The following is a 17,320-nucleotide window of genomic DNA, read 5'->3' on the forward strand; positions in this document are numbered from 1 at the left end:
TTTTCTTTCTTCACAAAATGTAACTGATGATCGACAATTCGATCGTCATTTCGCGATCTACGAAGTTGCGAATTGGTCTCTGAATTTGTCTTCCCGAAAGTAGCGATTTTTAATAAAAGAAATTAAATTCTCTAAGAGAGAAAAGGATTGTAAAAATCTTTTTCTTTCATTAAGCTTGAAAAATTACCCGTGCAACTAATTTGAGTTGAAATGCGATGTTCTTCGAAAAAGTTCGAGATAATTATGGTGGAAGAAGTAGGTCGTAGAATCAATTGTGAATTACTCGATGCTACATTCGTGTTTATACATGCTATTTTTTTTTAATCTTTTATATTTTATGACGAGCAAAAAGTATATACACTTGCATAAAGTCTCTTAATATCTTTTTGTGAACAAAATGTCACTGTTTTTTTAACATTTCCGATAGCTGCAAGCAAATTAATATTGAAATCAGAATTAAAAATATTTAAAGGAGAAGGAAAAGAAAAAAATGCACAATATTTTTTTTATTTTATTTTATTATAATTAAATATGCAATGTAAAAGTTTGGAGCATTCTATTGTGAGGAGGAATTTAATTAATTTTATCTGCTAGAAATTTTTATTTGTAAAAATATATAATTTTTTTAATAATAACAACAATAGGCTCCAGGTAAAAACAATTAAATGAAAAAATTGACAGATGCTAGGCGCATCGGTGGGCAACCTTATTATATGTTAAATTCAATAAATCAATTTCTTTAATCTTTCAAACTCTCGTATTTATAAATCGATATTTTTAATAAAATAATTCTATTTTTAATATAAATAGAATTTTGTCTATTTTGTCTAAAAATTTTTATACTTTTGAGCGATACATTTTGAGTGTACATTTGTATAAAAACTTATTGTCAGGTATTATGTTAGCGTTGAGTGCTGCTTGCTTGTAATATTTGCGCGTGACAAGCGTTATCACTCTATGGTGCACGAATGTGTGACGTTGCAGTTGTCAGGCCACCAATTTAATGACTGCAGTAACGTCGTGACCTTTTTAAATTTACATAGATTTGCTACAATACAATAGCAGTGCATGCATTTGCCGCCTTTTGTTAGATAATTACAAAATTAATAGATTAATAATTAATAAGATTTCTTTTCAACGTACTTGTTAATAGCTGAAATGAATTAGTAATTAATTGTTTTGCTCGTCGAATATAAAATTTTGAATTATAAATATACATACATATTTGATATCTGTATATATTGTGTGTGTCACGAGAAATTGCCTTCTAAGATATTTTCATAAATATTGATTTTGGACAAAAAAGTTTCAGACAAAAGTTAAATTATTTGGAAAGGGTTACATTTTTATAGTCTTAGTTTTTATTTAAACAGAGGCGCCAGAAAGTTTTGAAGGTCATTTCAAGTTTTTTAAATGGAACTCTCTATTTTTTCTTACATATTTTTATAGTCCTTCTTGAGATTCTTTAAAAACACTACAATAAAATATTTTTTTATTAAGTTATTTTTCGAGTTATTTTATATCTTAATCTGACATATTTTTATAACATGACATAAAAATATTTTGTCGAATATTTAATTTTTGATAAAATTACCGTGAGTGACTGATGAGTGAGTGATGAGTACTTTTACGTCTAGAATAATGAAACAAATCAATTGATATAAAGAAAGTAATTGTTTTTAAGAAAAAATATGTAATTATTTATAATGTATTTTTTTAACAATTATTTTATTTTTTTTACACCAGTTGATTCATTTCATTATTCTGTGCATGAAAGTAATTATGGTAAGATTATCGAAAACTAAATATTTTATGAAATATTTTATATTTTATATCAAAATATATCAGAAAATAAAATATAAAATAACTCAAATAATATTTAATAAAAAAAAATACTTTATAATGTTTTGAAAAGGTCTCAAGAAGGATTATAAGAATATGCAATAAAAAAGGGCTATAAGAATATGCAATTAAAAACAGGGTGTTTCATTTAAAAAACTTGAGATGATCTTTAAAACTTTTTGACATCTCCACCTAAATAAAAACAAAAAAAACTACAAAAATTTAGCCTTTTCAAAATAATTTAATAAACAAGTGTTTATACGACCAAACTGGCAATTTATTGTTTGATTATTATATCACGACGTTTCGACCATATGGTTTTGGTCCTTATCAAGTGAAACTAAAATTACAATACAATAAATAATGATAGTCATGTTACAAAGAAAAAAATAGGATTAAGCAACTTACGTTATAATTAAAAAGTAGAAAGAGAAAAATCGAAATGTCAAACTGACATTGTGTCAACCACTATGTTTGGAATACTGAGATCAACTAAACGACCTTTATTAATTTATCGTATATGTTGTTTAAATTCTCTGTATCTTTTTGGGAATTAATAGTGTTATCAAATTTTTTAATAAAAAACATTTCAGCTATTTCTCTCTTTCTTACATGTTTTTCGTTATGTAGAATATCAGAATATTTATTTCGAATGAATTAATCGAAACAACTAGAATCTCAATTGCAAATTCCCTCGAGAGATTTTTATGTAAGAATAAACATATTAATCATCTAGACAGATATATTCTCAAAGGATTCTCTCTTTGTAAGGAATTTTTGCGTAATAACGACGATATTTTTGTCACTAGAGCGGATAAAGGTCACGTTACAGTAGTCATGGATAAAAAAGATTACTTGGAAAAAATGGAATATATGTTGAATGACCGATCTACATACAAAAAATTGAACAAAGATCCAAGTAGACAGTTAACTTGCAGAATTAATTTACTTATCAAATCTTGGCGGGACAATGGCTTAATAGATGAGACCACATACAAACATTTAAACATCACGAACGGGAATTTGCCACGATGTTACGGATTGCCAAAGATCCATAAAACTGATTTTCCACTACGTATCATAGTATCGTCACTAGGCAGTCCGTTGTATAATATATCGAAGTACATACACGATATTTTACATAATTCAAAATTGCAACCGAAATCTCACATAAAAGACGGTTGGTCTTTTGCTGCTGACATGAAAGAGAAACTTATTAATGATGACGAAATAATGATATCACTAGACGTTACTGCATTATTTACAAACATTCCTAAAGAGTTAGTTTTGCGCGCTATCGAAAAACGTTGGAGTGACATCGCTCCAAACACAAAATTTAATTTGCCTCAATTTTTATATGCAGTGGAAGTTATTCTAGATTCGACTAGTTTTTCTTTTAATGGAAAGTTTTATGAACAGATCTTTGGCAGCCCTATGGGTTCTCCGTTATCACCTATTTTAGCAGATATTGTGATGGATGATTTGGAGACACATTGTTTGAGTCTACTTGGGTTTGCGGTTCCTGTATATTATAGATACGTAGATGATATTTTTGCTATTGTTCCACGTGCAAATGTTGACGAGATTAATTTGATTTTCAATAGTTATCATCCACGTTTAAAATTCACACATGAAATAGAGTCGGATTCATGTATCAATTTTTTAAACACCAGTGTTATCCGTTCCAACGGAAAAATTTTAACAAACTGGTATAGAAAAGCTACGTGTTCCGATAGATACATAAATTTTTATTCGAGCCATCCTTTTAAATATAAGTTGAACACCATTTTTAATCTTGTTGACCATGCTATTTTACTATCTGACGACCAGTTTCATGGAAAAAACATTGATGTCGTGAAGCAGATCTTACTTAATAATTGTTTTCCGACACACATTGTAAATCGTTATATTTGTAAGAGACTGAATTTTTTGAAACACCGGAGCAGTAGCATTCTAGGTGATGGGGAAATTGATACAGACAAACCCTCCTACATCGCACTACCGTTTGTCGAAGGCTTGAGTGACGATGTTGGTCGGTTGCTTAAAAATATGGGACTGACAGTGGTTTACAATATACCTAAAAAATTAAATTCATTGATTAAACGCGGCAAGGATAGTTTGCCTATTAGCAATAGAACGGAGGTTGTTTACAAAATAAATTGTAAGAATTGTAGCGCTTCGTATATTGGCCAGACAAAAAGACACTTAAGCACCCGAGTCAAGGAACATTGTAATAATATAAAAATGCACGAAAGTAATTTATCCGTCATTAGCAAACACAAATTAAAATTTGATCATGACTTCGATTGGTCAACGCCTGATATTCTACATAACGAAAAACATGTAAGAAAGAAGAGAAATAGCTGAAATGTTTTTTATTAAAAAATTTGGCAACACTATTAATTCCCAAAAAGATACAGAGAATTTAAACAACATATACGATAAATTAATAAAGGTCGTTTAGTTGATCTCAGTATTCCAAACATAGTGGTTGACACAATGTCAGTTTGACATTTCGATTTTTCTCTTTCTACTTTTTAATTATAACGTAAGTTGCTTAATCCTATTTTTTTCTTTGTAACATGACTATCATTATTTATTGTATTGTAATTTTAGTTTCACTTGATAAGGACCAAAACCATATGGTCGAAACGTCGTGATATAATAATCAAACAATAAATTGCCAGTTTGGTCGTATAAACACTTGTTTATTAATTTATTTACTGGCGACATTTTTAAAATTAAACATAATAAAATAATTTAACTTTTATCTTAAACCTTTTGTCCAAAATCAATATTTATGAAGATATCTTAGAAGGCAATTTCTAGTGACTCACCCAATATATACAGATATCACCCTGTATAACAATATAATCAAATAATAAACCATCGACGATGTACATACGTGCGACATTTAAACGTTGTCCACTACCTTGTACAGATTCTATGCGATTTTTAATCGGTCTTTCTCAAACAGAACAGAAAATTACAACATCAAAATGACAACAAAATGATATCAAAATGATGACATCACAATGACTTTTGTTAGTCATTATGATATCACTTTGATATTATTGTGATTTTTGGTTCTGCTTGAGTTCTTTCTCATTACTAATTTTAATTTGAAATTTGATTGCAAAAATTAATATTGTGCATGTTGCGGGTTTTAAAATCTTAATTTAATTTTTACATATTTATATTCATGCTGGACCAAGAAACGGTTTAAAAAGTATATTTTTAATGCACATTTGTCAATAAAATTTAATAATAATAAATTCGCGCACCAATACCGTGCCCGATCTGACTCTGATCTGTCAGTATTCTTACTTAATGGTTTATACTCCGAGCCTAATTGCTGTTAACATTCGAACTTGACTCCTCGAATTTTCCACTTTGAACAGTAGCAGATTACACATATAAATTTATTTGAATTTATTCGAATTTCTCGCCCAAGCTTTAACTTTGGCAAAAAACTCGCATTATAAGACATCGTTCAATTGTGTACCTCTGGAGATACCCTATATAAGCTGAGGCCTGACAAAGAAATATCCTCGGCAGGGGAATACCCTCTCAGACAACTGTCATATGTCTGACGGTGGCTTCTCAGAGCATTTTACTTCGCAATGCTCGAATAATAATACCTGCAAAATCGCAGATATCGTGTCACACGAATCTCATGCGTGTGGCATGAGGACGTCTGAATTACGCACAATTACACACGTCATTTCTGTATTACTTTGTCGATAATTTTCTGAGAAACTATTACATTACTCGATTCCTAGATATGTGATATTCTATGATATATGTTGTGATATACGAGGCAGCTTATAAAAAGCGAAAGCAATAAAAGCAGCTACTTTCCAGAAATCCACTAGTAAATTTAGTAGTGTATTCCAGTTCGTTTAATCGTAAGCAATTTCTTTAATTGTCTCAATTAACATATATAACGAAAAATTATTAATAAATTAAATTTTATCAAACTCTTTAATCTCATTCTTTGCTGAAAAGTCAAATCTCCTTTAGAATTATCGCCATGTTATTAAAACTAAATATATGTATACATTTTTGTAGTTTTGCACTCTAGCTTCTAATCTTATCTTAGAAATGTTATATAAAATATATAAAATATATAAAATATATATAAAAATATAGATGGCTGTGTGCACATATTAACATAGATTTTTATACTAATTCCTTCTCGAAAGATTTAATATTCTTGAATCGTGTAAATAAACATTCAGTATAATATGGGAAAAATTAATTTTGTATATTTTCGATTATTTGATAATTCTTTATTTTTTAATTATTTCTCGTAGGCAATTCGAAGCGAATGGACAAGCGCTGGAAAAAATGGCGATCGCGAAGCTGGCTCTCGATCTTCGAGAATCAAAGATTCGCAACTGCAGTCAAAATCAATTTCTATATGCTATAATTCAATATCCTGTTTTAGTTTCTCAAAGGTGCCGCTCTGAACGGCCGGCATGATTTTATTAATACCCGTGGACTAGAGCAGAAAGTGAAGAAAAAGCCTCGAGAGAGACGGCGCAGCTCGAGGGCCAAAAATAATCGGACCGGAGATGAATCTCGTATCTGGCTTGTCCCAGTGGCAAACGCCATCTGATCGTGGGATCTCTTCCGCGGATATCCGTGCGTCTTTTCTAAAGAGCGGAGAAGCATCATAGAGTTTTCATCAAAAGCCAATATCCATCGCGGAGGAAGGAAAGGAAGACTGACGAAAGAGGGACGCGGCTTAGTTTTGTTCATGCCGACGACGATAGGTCGATGTCTCGTCTCTTATTTCGCGCTAATGTTCGCCGTATGTCTGGCCAAAGACGCGCACATGTGAGTTCCGCATAGCGGTCCAGCGTTCAAGAGGATAACGCGCAATGTGTCAAAATGATAAAGTGTGACACGCTTGAAGGATCTAGAACCTGGCGTTGCAATTTTCTCGTGTATAGATTTAGCTTTGGTTAAAATGAACGAACGTTCTCCATTATAAAAGAGTTAACGAGTCGCCTTCATTAGACTTTATAGATTTTTAAATTAACTTTCAATAGATAGACAATACATTTTATATATCGAGATGATGAGTAAGTTGCTTGCATCCTTGTTTATCTTTTTGTAACGTTATACGAGACTTTGTGTTTATATCTAACGTATGCGTTTCTTTATCAATATCTTACTTGCTTTCGCCGCGAGAGAAGGGGATAGATTTGCATAAAGTACGCTAGAAAAAATAAAGCTAGTTTTAATCCGCTGATTATCATTTATCATTTTAATATATATATATATATATATATATATATATATATATATATATATAAATTAGGCAAGATTTATATAAAAAATTATCAGATCATATCGCATATATATCGATCTGCTCATAGTAATACTTGTAATTTTTCTCTTCCAGTGTGGGCAGATGGGCGGACAGGTTGGGTACCGAATTATGGGAACTCGCAAACGAAGTTGCTGGACCCCAGGAATTGTTGGAAGTGAGTATACGTTACATGTTTATTCGAGATCGAATGATGAAGATTCGAGGAATAAAAGATGCTAAGCAGATACTGATAATTCTCATAGAAATACAAGAGCATGAATACGCGAGTTGAGGACAAGTCCGGAGAAGACTTGGTGAACATAATCAGCGAGAATGTGGGTAGGATGCTGCGCCGGAAGATGGACGCAATTACCTGCATTCGAATAGCGGCCGAAGCAGCGGTGGAGGATTGGGACAAGTCTCTTGTGGATGGCAATTTCTCTTACGTTTCCAGCAAGTGTAGCCCTGTCAACGGTAAGCGGACGAAGGACAGGCAGTGCAAGGAGAGGGACGTGAGCGTATACAGGTGAGCGCGATTTGCTCGGTCATCCTTCATTTGTCCTTTTTTAGGTTCCCTCCGGCGGGAATTAGTCACGGTGTTACCGAGGCTAATGCCGTAATAGCTTTCGGCGGGAATTAAGAATGGATGAAATGGAACATTACGAATAATTTTGAAAGAAATTTACTTTTATGAATGTTAAATTAAAATCAACAAATGGATGAACCTGATGATTCCAGAGAGATGGAACTAACGGCGGACTCGCATTTTTACAATATTCCTGTCAACACGAGTTACTCGTCGGTTCACGTACCAACCAACGTATTTGATCTCACGCAAGAAGTGAAGGAGGATATTGCGAGGACCGAGGCGTTGGACGATATGTTTCGTCAGAATTACGAATCCGATCCGGCGTTATCATGGCAATACTTCGGTTCGATCACTGGCATGCTCAGACAATATCCCGCCATGCAATGGCGAACGAGTATCAATGATTACGATGGCGATAACGACGATGAGGACGAGAGACCTGCCGATCTCTACGATTGCAGGGTGCGCAGTTGGTTCATCGAAGCAGCTACGTGCAGCAAGGACATGGTGATCCTGATAGACGTCAGCGGCAGCATGACCGGCATGGGGAGGACGATTGGTAAGCGAGAATCGAAAAGAATCAAAGTTGGAAAAATTTATAAATAAAAATTTTAAAATTTATTTAATTTGGATGTGACGAGAAGATTAAAAAAAATCCATTTCTTTTTTTTTTCAATATCATAAATTAATATTTATTAATTTTTTAATCATAGTAATATCTCGATTACTTTATTTGTGTGACCGAAACGACAATGTTGCGACAGCGAAGGCAACTGTGAACTCGATCCTGGATACATTGTCGAACAACGACTTTGTCACGTTGCTAAAGTACAACAACGAGACCACCGAGCTGGTGCCGTGCTTCAAGGACATGCTAATCCAAGCCACTCCCGAGAATCTCGACACGTTTAAAAAATCCATGGAGGAACCCGATAATCTCAAGACGGAGGAAGTTGCTAATCTCACCGAGGCCTTCACCAAGGCGTTCAGCCTGCTTAAGACTTATCGAGAGTCGCGTGGTTGTAATGCCGATACGCCGTGCAATCAGCTCATCATGCTCGTCACAGACGGCGTTGCTGGAAATCTAACGGAAGTGAGATGTTTTTTGAATTTTTATCGCTCGTCAATTTATTTTACACAATTTGCATGTGACAAAATTATTGAAAATAAGCATCATCGATAAGCAAAATAATGAAATTAACACTAACTGTTTTTTCCTTTTTATAGAAACCTTCTTTTTATGCAAAAGGAAATTTTAAAATTATTTAAAAATAAACAACGCTACAGTATTTTTTAAAAAGAATAATTGTAATAATATATTAAGATAATAAACGCGATTATTTTATTTTATTTTATTAATAATATAAACCTACGTAAAATATAAAATTATGAAAATATATTTTTTTTAACAACTAATCAATATTTTGTTATTTTTTGTACTACGTGTAAAATAAAATATGAGAGCGATATATTTTAAGATCAAAGCACGTAATTAACATAATATCTCAATTCTACGCATACTCATTTGCATGATATTTACTTGTCACAATTATATATTTATCTTTAAGCAGCATTGAATACAATTATTGAGTAAAGTTAAGTATAATTTTGAATAAATTTCTCTCTTTTTTCTTGTTTTTTTCACATTAAAAAATAAATTATTTATATTGGCAATCACATAATTGTAATTGCGTACCCATAAATTAATATTTAATGATTTGCTTATTACCATGTACTTTTTTAAATAGATAACAGCTTGCATGTATTAATTATTGAACTATTAACTTAAATGTATACACTAAGAAAGAAAAGTTAATTTGACTAAATGCGTTCTACTAATTACCATTTTCTTTATTTAAATGTTTTACATATTTAAATCGTCATGTTAGATTTAATATGTCGTATTTAATTTGAATACTTAAATATTATAATTAAAGTTCAGTAGAGAGTCAGAAGTTCAATAGCATTAAATCAAGTTAACAATTTTTTTTCTCAGTCTACTTTTATCTTAATATCTCAAATTAATATTAATTAATTAAAATTTTTCTTAAATTTTTCTTTTTTCTTAATTTAAAGTAATTATTTAATTTTACACATACATATATATAACTAATTAAGTAAATGGTTGAGAGTTTGATATTTATTCTTTTTTTTTATCATTTATCTATTTTATATTTAATATGCAAATATAAGCGACATTTATATAATTTGACTGTTTTTAACGTTAAAGAAGCTAACGCAAACTTGAGATATTAAGTTTAAAATATACGAGAGATTTCATATAAAATTGCGTTTATCTCCATCCATTTTTCATCGTTTATCTCATAAAAAAAAAACTTCTCTTTGCTTTTCGAGCAAAGTTGAGCAACTTTCTCTAGAATAAATAATATAATAATATTTATATACTTAATTGGTCCAAAAATCATCGAAAAGATTATTTATATTTGGAGTTCTCAATTTTTAATTCTAGTAATTAATTTTATAATAATTTATCTATTATTAATCTTATTTTAATACAAAAAGATTCGCCCTTTTCGAACATTTAAAATAAACTTATAATTTAAACTTTAGGATTCTTTTGAATAAATATTCACCATAACATGATCATCATTTCCTGTTTCTTTGTCGTAGATATTGGAGAAATGGAATCGGGAAGAAAATGGTACTCGCATACCGGTGCGGGTGTTCCCGTTTCTTTTGGGGATGGAGGTGACAAACATAAGCGATGTTGAAAGGGTAGCATGCTTGAACCGCGGCTCCTGCAAGCACGTGCACACGCAAGAGGAAGTGCGCGAGCAAGTGCTCAAGTACATCTCGGTCGTAGCACGTCCCCTGGTACTTCAGGGTGTGGTGCATCCCATTGTGTGGACGCACGTTTACGCTGATATCACGGTAGGACTTTCCTTGGAATTTTTATCTTAGTTTATTTATTTATTTTTTGTAATTCTCTGAATATATCGTAACAGTTCGTTTGCTCAATTAATACTTGTATCTCTACTTATTATCATATTTTGTCAAATGATGAGTCTTGTTCAATTGGAAAATATTACGCGATTATAAGATATTTATATATTATAAAAATATTATAATTCGTGGTAAGGAAATCCTATTACTTTTTGAGGAGACTAATCTTTGCATGCATATTAATGTTAATTATTCTTCAAATTTGTATGTATTTTTTTGTCGCCACCGGAATAAGATTTTGCTTTCGTTTTCCAAAATTTCCCACAATGTTTCGAAAATATTTTATTAAAATGATAGCGGATAATGGGAGAATAAAATAAATCTGCGTAAATCTCATCAGAATCCGGCACTTGCCGCTTGGCTGTGGCGGGTGATGGAACACGAGGATCAAAAGTCACGCTTGCAAAAACACTTGAAGAGAAAACAGCTGGGCGTGCGAATGAACCAGGATGCAATCTACATAATGCAGGTTGAGATATGAAAAAGCACTCCTCCCCTTCTACGTGCTGCCTTTACTTTCCAGGCTTTTCAGGCACTGTTTAGATTCTGTATCGCATTCTATCTTTCCTTCATGCGTTCCTATGTTTCGACGCTCGAATACCAAACAGAAATACATCAAGATTTATGTATGCGATGTGACATTAATAAAAAATTTATTATCTTAGAAAAAATTTTGTATTTAAAAAATATATCGAGAATGATTGAATTGAAAAAAATTCTTCTATTTATAAGTAATTTCGAATTGATTTCGTGAACTTTGTTTGGTAATTCGTGTATTATCAAGCGAGGTAATTGAAAATTGATAAAGGACATTTCACATTGATTATTAGATAAATACAATTAATTTTTGATAATATTATAACAAATTGTATTTTTGTAATTTTAATTACATAATTATAATTTATAATTAAGCATCTCAATTACCTTGCTCCCTCCAAGATTAATCAAAAGTTTAGCAACCCAAAGGATTGGCCAACGTAGTTCGCTGAGCTGTCAACTCGGAGAATTGGACAAATATCCGCAAGCAATTAATCGCTAGGCATCGGAACATCACTAATTGATACATTGAAAATTTTCGGCGATTGACTGCCATTATTTGAGAACTTAATACCCAAGCTAAGTTTAGTACCCTGTTGGCTGGGCTTCATCAAATTAATCTTTTTCTTGTTTTTTTCTTTATTCATTTTTTAGAGATCAATGTGAGGTGTCGTATAAGGTGTCTGCGATTTGAATGGGCAATCGAAGACTTGACTCTTCCAAAAAAAAAAGCACTAAACAACACAATTATGCCAATCTAAAAATATTAGGCGTGACAAGTGCTTTTAACAATGTGATCGATTGTTGGGAGATTTCGGTTGTGCCTTTTGGATCCGAGACACCTTTTATTTGATCCATACTAGAATGACCGAGGGCAAATTAAATTAGTGTGGCCCTTTGCTTTAGTCCCACCCTAGCGACGTGTCCGCTCCCATTAATGAAAATTGTAAAAGCAATGCGAATTATGTCGTCGTTGGTTCTCCATTCTCTGTAATCATTCTGCATAGCTTGGCAAGGGCGAGAACATTGAGGAGGATCCGTCCATCCTGAACACGACATCTTGGCAGGAATATAGATTGCTGACTTCCGTGGGCACACCTGTGTTCGATAAAAGGAGCAACCGCGACAATGTGACACATGTGACGGAGGACAAGTTGCTCGGAGTGGCTGGCACGGACGTGCCGATCGACGACTTCCGCAAGCTTACATTGCCGTATAAGCTCGGTGTAAACGGCTATGCCTTCATCGTGTCTAATAATGGTTACGTGATACTGCATCCGGATCTACGACCAGTCTACAAAGGCCAGCTCAAATTGAACTACAATAGTGTCGACTTCACGGAAGTCGAGATACTTGATGACGGACGCGAGCCGAGGTAACGTAACATGCAACATCGTCAATGTGCTACTATGGTTTTCTTCTTTTTGTTTCTTTTTTTTTAAGAATTGTAGAAGAACAAAATAAATGGTATATATATTTTTTTTATTTATTCTCTTTTTTAATCATTTTTTCAAAACGAGCGCAGGAACCCAGGTCCTGTTATTTTGAAGCTAAGATCAGAGTTGGTCGATCACAAGAACGGTAGCATGAAAGGGATCCCCGTAAGATTACATTACGATGACAATCGTCGTGTCTCCCTCGAGAGACGCGATTACTTTTACGCGCCCTTACCTGGCACGCCGTTCACCCTCGCGGTTGCCTTACCAAATTACGGAACTACTTGGATCAAGGTTGGAAATAGTAATTCTTTAAATAGCTTTGAGCACAATTAATTGCATTAAATATTAAATAATTATACGCATTAATTAATTTTACACTAAATGACAAATAATTGTCGATGGTAATATCAAAAACACATTCAAGTAATTGCGCGCTAACTTCTTTAAGGTTGGCGATGAGATCCGTCGGAATCAAAATATGAATATCAATGTGTCGGACTATTTTACGGGCGATCACTGGCGCGTGCATCCAAGCTGGATATATTGTCACTACCACTACCTGGAGAATCATCAGTTTGATAGTCCGGAAGATGAGCTACGCCACTTCTTGGCGATGATGAGTCGACCCGGTTGGCGCTGGTCCGAGCAATACGAAGCTTATCCGTCTATGCTCGAGGACATCGATCAGGAGCCCAATTGTGGCAGACAGACACTCAACTACGATGATTATTACTGCAACAAGGAACTCATACAGTTACTGGTATTCGACGCCAGGGCAACGAACGATAGCTTTGGTTGCGATTACATGGAGAACTTGCCACCTAGAGCTCGGAATTTAGCGCAGTTTTACGGCATCTTTATAAGATTCATCGCGACGCAAAGCGGTCTGACCAGATGGCATCATCTCAATGTCAGTGACCTGGCGGATGCGGATGACGGTATTGTCTTCGGCGATCTTCACAGGCGAGCGGTGAACGAACCCTGGTACAAGGGGGCGATCTTTCAAAACGAGTTGGATCCCAACAGTATCTCTTTATCCGGTAAGAATTACATCCGCTAAAAGAGGAAGTAAACTCTTTTATAATTAATTTACACCTATGGTGTTAAAAAATTGTCAGAGACGTCTCTATTTTTTGATTATATAGTGTGTTTCATTTACTATATACAGGATTGTTTATTAGTTTGTATATTACATAAAATAAAATTTTATCACAGTACCCCGAGAAGCGGACGCGGATGCGGTAGTGACGGCATCGATGACCCTTTCGCCTAAGGATGGTGGTAAGAAGGCACCAGCGGCGGTGGTGGGCTTTCAGATGCCGATATCGGGTCTGTACAATCGATTCATGGAGCTTACTTCGGTGACGACAAATCCCGACATGAATTGCAACAATGATTGGATCGAATGCTATCTGTTGGACCAGAACGGCTACGTGGTTATCGGAGGAAAGCACAACGTCACCGGACAATTTATGGGCACCGAGGAGGGCGCCATTATGATTTCCATGATCGGCCAAGGTCTCTATAACGCCTATGACATTTATGACTATCAAGCTTGGTGCTATGAGATTGTAAGTATTCGTACGAAAGAATTTATTTGATGAGTTAAATTTAATTAAATTCTATTTTAATTAAATAATTGAAATTTAATTCTAATTTAATTCTATTTTAATTAAGTAATTCTAATTTAATTAAATTGATTTTTTAACAATTATAAAAATTTGCATGTCAAAAAAAGAAATAACTTCTACCCCTTTCTCATTTATTAATAATAAATGTTTTTATATTTATATTACATTATTTATTGATTAATATTAATTTTCTATATAAAAATAATTATTTCAAGATAATATTGGATTAACGAGATTATTATTTTTCGGATTGCAAGCGTTTTAAAAATGACACAGATAGTGTAAAGCTATTTTTAGGATTCGTATTGCTTTTACGAGAAGTAAATTATATTGCTTTTTAAGAGAATGTGCAAATTGTTCCAGCGAATCGGCAACTCTGCCAACAGCATGATGGAACCGTTGCGATACATGGGTAGGCTGTTAGTTTGGTTTTTGTTACGGTTGATGTGGCTGGCGACCCAATTCGTAAACTTGCCCGGTATCCACGGCAAGGTCCACTCTGACGAGGACTTACCTGATCCGCCACCACCACCAAAAAAATATCTCCATTACTACTCCTGCGATCAGAAACGTACGCTCTACATGCTGAACGAGACCGTCGCCAACAAAGGCATCACCAATCACTCCGATTACTGCTCGAGGCCGTTCTACGCTCAGAAAGTAAATATTTATTTACACAAATTGGTTTTAATTGAGATTGACTATACATATATAATTTTGCTGATCAAATCGTGACAGAAACGTGAAATATAATATCTCCATATACATATATAAAATAATAAAAAATAGTAAAAAAAAATATTGCCGAGTTTCTAATATCTTGTTTACAAAGCATTTAGTAAAAAAAGGCTGCAGCTTTAAGCAATTTTAATAATAAATAAATTTTAATTATAAATATGAAGAAGAAATATCTATTGGCATTTAATTAGATTTTATATTTCGAATCGTAAAACAAAAAAGTTATCTTTACAAAAATTAATAATATTTTTATAAAGATTAATAAGAAAAGAAAATTTTATACTTTTAAAAGCAGAAATTATTGAACGAACTAGAATATTTCACCGACAAATTACGTATTATGCAGATCAATCGTAGTATTATGTAGAGTCATTCTGTAGGAATAATGAAAAATGATTAATATGCATTGTTATGCACTGGACAGAAAAAGATAATGGTAATTGCGTCTACTTACTTATACATATATTTAAACGAATATCTGTCGCATAATAATTATATGTAATATGATGTAATGTCGAGAGAGAAATTGATTGACAAATCTCTGTTGAATATTATTAGTTTTAAAAAGATAATTGAAATAGATTTATAAAAGATGTTTCTCGATCAGAAAAGTAGCCGAGAAGAGGGGGGCGGAAGGGAGGGGAGAGGAGAAGCAAGAGCAGGCAAAACCTACTCTGGTAGCTTTTTTGCTTGCTTTTGAAAAATTTAGCAATTTATAAATAATTTTTTTATTTTTTATTAAAATATTCGCAAATTATTTGTAATATTGTATTATTTACAATAATATTTTTTCACAAACTTCATCACTCATTACTTATTTAATTAACATAATTCACTGCATCTTTATATAATTACTTAAATAAATTTAAGAGTAGTTTAAAAAAAAAATATATATATATATATATTTTAAAATTTATTATTATTATTAATAATACTTATTCGAAATTTATTATTTAAGAGATTTTAAAAAAAAGGTAAATGTTTACATTAACTTACACCTCACGGATCGTTTTTATCTTTACATATATTATGAGGTCATATTCCTAAGTAACACGTATTTTGAATTTTGTGCTCTCTCTTCTGATTTCAGAGATATGCAATTTTGAAGTATCATAATTTTCGCATTTATTTCTATTTTTTCATTATATCTTACTTGCGTATTTATGTTTTTTTGGATTTTTTCATTTTCCAGACGAAACAAGATTCAATGCAAACCCATGTGTCTAGTTTTTCAATAGTGGATTAAATTAAAAGTATATGCGTGGAGACAGTATGTTTCGCCCCTCCCCCTGCGGGGGGTTACACTATCAGAAAACTAAACACATAAGTTTGCGTTGAATCTCGCTTCGCATGGAAAAATCCAAAAAGCTTTGTCCCCGGAAATGTAAACAAACTTTTTCCACGTCTGCTTTAATTTTTTAACTGTTAATTTGTTAGACGTAACGTATTCACTGAATTCTATTGTATTTACTGAATACAATAGATCATTGAATCGATCGTGGAGTTATTTTCTTGTGTTTGAATATTATGCAAATATTTTTCTTTAAAAGAATTAATTGTTTTGTAAGGTATTTAACATAAATTATCAACTTATTTTGTCTGGAAAGAGTCAGCATATTTTTCAACCATTATTTTCGAGATATTTTCATACGTCGACGTTTTTAAAAAATTTATGTGCCAATTGTCTTTCTCTATAATATATTAATATATAACAAAATTATATTCATACAAGCGAAATAAATATTTTGTCAATATTTTTCAATAATCTCGCTAGAAATTTTTCTGAGAATTGGATCTTATTAACATATATTTTGCAATATTTTGGAAAAAGAGTTAAGAGTTGCATTCTTATCAAAATATGCCAATTGAATTTTGAAGGAATAATTGCCACTTATGTACAGGTGCCGCACACGAATCTCTTGTTGGTAGTGGTGAACAGCATGTATTGGTCGTGCTACAAAAAAGTGGTAGTAACCCCTGTCAACATATCACCCCTCGAGTACACAAATAGCACGGCCGATAAACCTTGTCACAAAATTCCGCTGAACGCTTTGAAGAGGCGCAGGTTGAAAAGTTGCTTTACGGAACATCCTCTGGAACTTGAAATCGATTGCGGAGGAGCCTCTGAATTGACAATGTCCCTCTTGTTGTTATGGATTACCATCGTTAAGATTCTGTATGCCTTTGTATAACGATAAAATTCAACCTTATATATATATAATTGTTGTTTTATAAGGAAAAGAAAAGAAAATAAAATAAT

General features: G+C 32.7%; 1 protein-coding gene across 2 annotated transcripts; it reads left to right on the forward strand.

Moving 5' to 3' along the window:
* Positions 1-4,254: 4,254 nt before the first annotated feature.
* LOC126853322 (voltage-dependent calcium channel subunit alpha-2/delta-3) lies at positions 4,255-17,316 on the forward strand. Of its 2 annotated transcripts, XM_050598933.1 has the most exons (14): positions 4,256-4,390; positions 6,293-6,684; positions 7,256-7,337; positions 7,426-7,688; positions 7,901-8,310; positions 8,516-8,844; positions 10,383-10,643; positions 11,056-11,184; positions 12,260-12,627; positions 12,778-12,982; positions 13,140-13,731; positions 13,907-14,262; positions 14,686-14,982; positions 16,962-17,316. In XM_050598933.1, the coding sequence occupies exons 2-14, from the start codon at positions 6,605-6,607 to the stop codon at positions 17,250-17,252; spliced, it is 3,663 nt and encodes a 1,220-aa protein (XP_050454890.1). In that variant the 5' UTR covers positions 4,256-4,390; positions 6,293-6,604; the 3' UTR covers positions 17,253-17,316. The 2 variants fall into 2 exon arrangements, with proteins under 2 accessions (XP_050454891.1, XP_050454890.1); XM_050598934.1 differs by lacking the exon at positions 11,056-11,184 and having other exon boundaries at positions 4,255-4,390.
* The last annotated feature ends 4 nt before the right edge of the window (positions 17,317-17,320 follow it).

Source organism: Cataglyphis hispanica, chromosome 12 (assembly GCF_021464435.1).
Source record: "Cataglyphis hispanica isolate Lineage 1 chromosome 12, ULB_Chis1_1.0, whole genome shotgun sequence".
NCBI classification, from domain to species: Eukaryota; Metazoa; Arthropoda; class Insecta; order Hymenoptera; family Formicidae; genus Cataglyphis; species Cataglyphis hispanica.